The sequence below is a fragment of the Coenobita brevimanus genome, chromosome 117 (genome assembly GCF_032717465.1).
Source record: "Coenobita brevimanus isolate Jiangsu-jjx chromosome 117, ASM3271746v2, whole genome shotgun sequence".
NCBI classification, from domain to species: domain Eukaryota; kingdom Metazoa; phylum Arthropoda; class Malacostraca; order Decapoda; family Coenobitidae; genus Coenobita; species Coenobita brevimanus.
Window position 1 is genome coordinate 7,883,043 of NC_137070.1, and position 2,895 is coordinate 7,885,937.

Genomic DNA, 2,895 nt, shown 5'->3' on the forward strand with positions numbered 1-2,895 from the left:
TAGGGAGAGTTCTAGCCACTGTTCAGGATCTGGGGAAGAGATGTTCACGCTACGAGAGCTGGGCCAGAACTGAAGAGCAGGATGGGTCACCCGCTGTTGTTGTTGTTGTTTAAGATTTCCCCTTCGTTTAAATGGAAGGGGCCGGGCCATATGTTAGCCCAGTCAGTGATGTAAGCATAGATAAGGAAGTGATGAAGACTGCGGGAGCAGTCTCTTGACTATAAAAAAAACTATATATGCACATATATACACACATGTGTATATATATATATGCATATGCACACGCACTCACAACACACTCGTACAGGGACACTCACACACACAGACACTCTTGCATATCATCGATATGCTCGTTAGGTGGGAGGAGGTGCAGAGCGCACCGCCTCAGTCAGGGCTGAGAGTGGGGCCGTGGCTACAACGTATGCTGCAGCATGACGTAGAGAGTTGATGGGTCTGGCTGCTTCGTGATTTCTGGGAGTGTCTGGATTAGGAAGAGGTCGTTTCCTGATGTGGGATGTGGCTGGGCATCTGAGCAGATAGTGCAGGAGGGGGTAGAGTGGAGCCTCGTGGCAGTGTTCACATTCAGATTCGGGGGCGTTGACATCTTGAACCATTTCACTGTAACACTTATAGCCCAGACGAAGGCGGTGTATACGATTAAGCATTGTAAGGTTGGATCTAGCAGTGATGGGCAGTGATTTATAGCGAGTGGCAAGTGAGTACCATCTAGCCGAGGGGGAACCCAGTTCAACGTATAGGCGGTGGTCTGCTTTATTTAATATGGCTGCCCTGGTCTTAATGGCATGCTTGACTTGGCGTAGGCTCGTTGAGATTGCAAAGTCAATGTTGGGGTTTTCTAGGGCTTGATTTGCTATGCGGTCCGCCTTTTCGTTGCCTGCAATGCCTACATGACTAGGGATCCAATTGATGGTAACAGATCCCCCAGCATTGCGGATAGCTTGGGTGGTGGAGAGAATGTTGTTTAATAGGTGAATGTTGTCTTTATGATCGTTTTGGCGAAGGGTGTGAATGGCCGAAGCCGAGTCTGTATGGATGATAGTGGGAGCTGTTGGACTGTGTTCCAGTGCGTCATAGAGGGCAGCTGAGATAGCTGCCAGTTCAGCCTGAAGGGTGGAGGCACCGTCTGTGACTCGAAAGCCGACTGATCGGCTCCCGCACACGAAGGCTGCTCCGGCTTTGATTGATGCAACCGAACCGTCAGTGTAGTAGGTGATGGACTCTGGGGCTGTGAGGGCAGCAATTTGTTGGAGGCCCTCTTGGCGCAACAATGAGGTTGGTGTTTGACTTTTGGGTAGTGTATGTCTGAGAATGAGCTTGAGTAGAGGCGGACTCCATGGAGGCTGCGGGCTGTAATTGATGACAGTCGTGTCGTGGGCCTGTGACATGAAGTCATCTAGCTCATAGGTGTGGATTGCTTGAGCTATATTATGAACCCAGCTGTCTGTTAGGAGGTCTGGATGAAGGCTGGCTGCCGCTGTAAGCCGTGGCAGGAGGGGAGGGAGGAAGCATTGTGAATTAGTTTGGCTGCCAGGCCCGCCACCCTTGCTTGTATGCGAAGGTGTAGGGATTCAAGATCGCATTCTATGCGGAGATTGCACAGTCTAGTCCACATGGGTGAACCAGTCATGATACGCATGGCATTGTTCTGGATAACTTCCAGTTTGGCTAATTGAGGTTCATTGAGGGATGGAAGTACTGGCGCCGCATAGTCCACTATTGCTCGTATGGCTTGGATGTAAAATAAACGGAGGACTCTGTACGAGGCTCCCTTTCCCTTTCCTGCCAAGGATCGCAGGGCATTAAGGCGGAGTTTAGTTCGTTCTCGGAGGTGGTTAACCTCCGACCGGAATGAAAGTTTGGAGTCGAAGATGACTCCCAAGTACTTGTGGGTGGTAACATAGTCAATGGCTGTGTGGCCGAGGTGAAGAGTATCTTTAGGGGGGTTTATGAGGAAGGGAAGAGCCTTGGTCTTAGTCGGGTTGATTTTGAGTCCCAGCTCAGTACACTTGAGGTGGAGTTTTGTTAGAGCCCTTTGGGCTTTTGCATGGTATGGGCCTCCATGGACAACCAGTGTTATATCATCAGCATAACAGAGGAGGCGGGCTCCAGGGCCGAGGTCCACCTGTAGGAGGCAGTTGATGAGGGCGTTGAAAAGCGTGGGGCTGAGAATGCTGCCCTGCGGGGTTCCGTTTATGTGACAGTGCTCTGATGAGGTGTGTCCCTGAAATTGTACCGCTGCCCGTCGGCCCTGAAAGAAATTCTCGAGCCAGCACAGGAGGCGTCCCTTGACTCCCCTGCTTGCCAGGATGGCCTCCGGGCATGCCAGCTCGAAAGCCTTTTCTAAGTCAATGAAAATGGCCAGGCCTTTTCCTCCACGTAACTCCGAGAGGAAGGAGCTCAGGCACTCAGCCGTCCCCCTACCTCTGGTGTAAGCAAAGATGTGGCTGTGGGGTGAGGGCAGAATCCAGCTGAGGCGCCTGAGCACCATCCTCTCGGCAGTTTTACTCAAGCAACTGAGAAGGGAGATAGGTCTAAAGGATCTGGGAACAGGCGGTTTGGGGATGGGGTGAATGGTGGCAGTCTTCCATTGCTCAGGGAGTTTCCCCATGGACCAGGAGTGGTTTAGTAGATCAAGAAAGGCGGATCTTGCTGTGGGCCCAGCATGGTTGAGCATGGAATAGGTGATACCATCTGGGCCCGGGGCAGTGTCGGTGCTTGTTTTCAAGGCTTGATCAAGCTCGTGTGTAGTGAATATATGATCAGAGGCAGATGGGGTGGCCTTGCAGATGTTGATCAGATCCGTCCTGGTTTGGTGTAGGGCTTCTTGTTTGCTTCTGGTGTCTTCGGGAAGCTGTGTGGGTGAGGTCCTCTGGG

The 2,895-nt window shown here is 51.8% G+C and overlaps 1 protein-coding gene across 1 annotated transcript; it reads right to left on the reverse strand.

Annotated features, from left to right (window-relative positions):
• Positions 1-353: 353 nt before the first annotated feature.
• Positions 354-1,406, reverse strand: LOC145389459 (uncharacterized). Its single transcript, XM_080264755.1, has one exon. It carries the CDS (start codon positions 1,404-1,406, stop codon positions 354-356), a length of 1,053 nt encoding a protein of 350 aa, XP_080120881.1.
• Between the last annotated feature and the right edge of the window lie 1,489 nt (positions 1,407-2,895).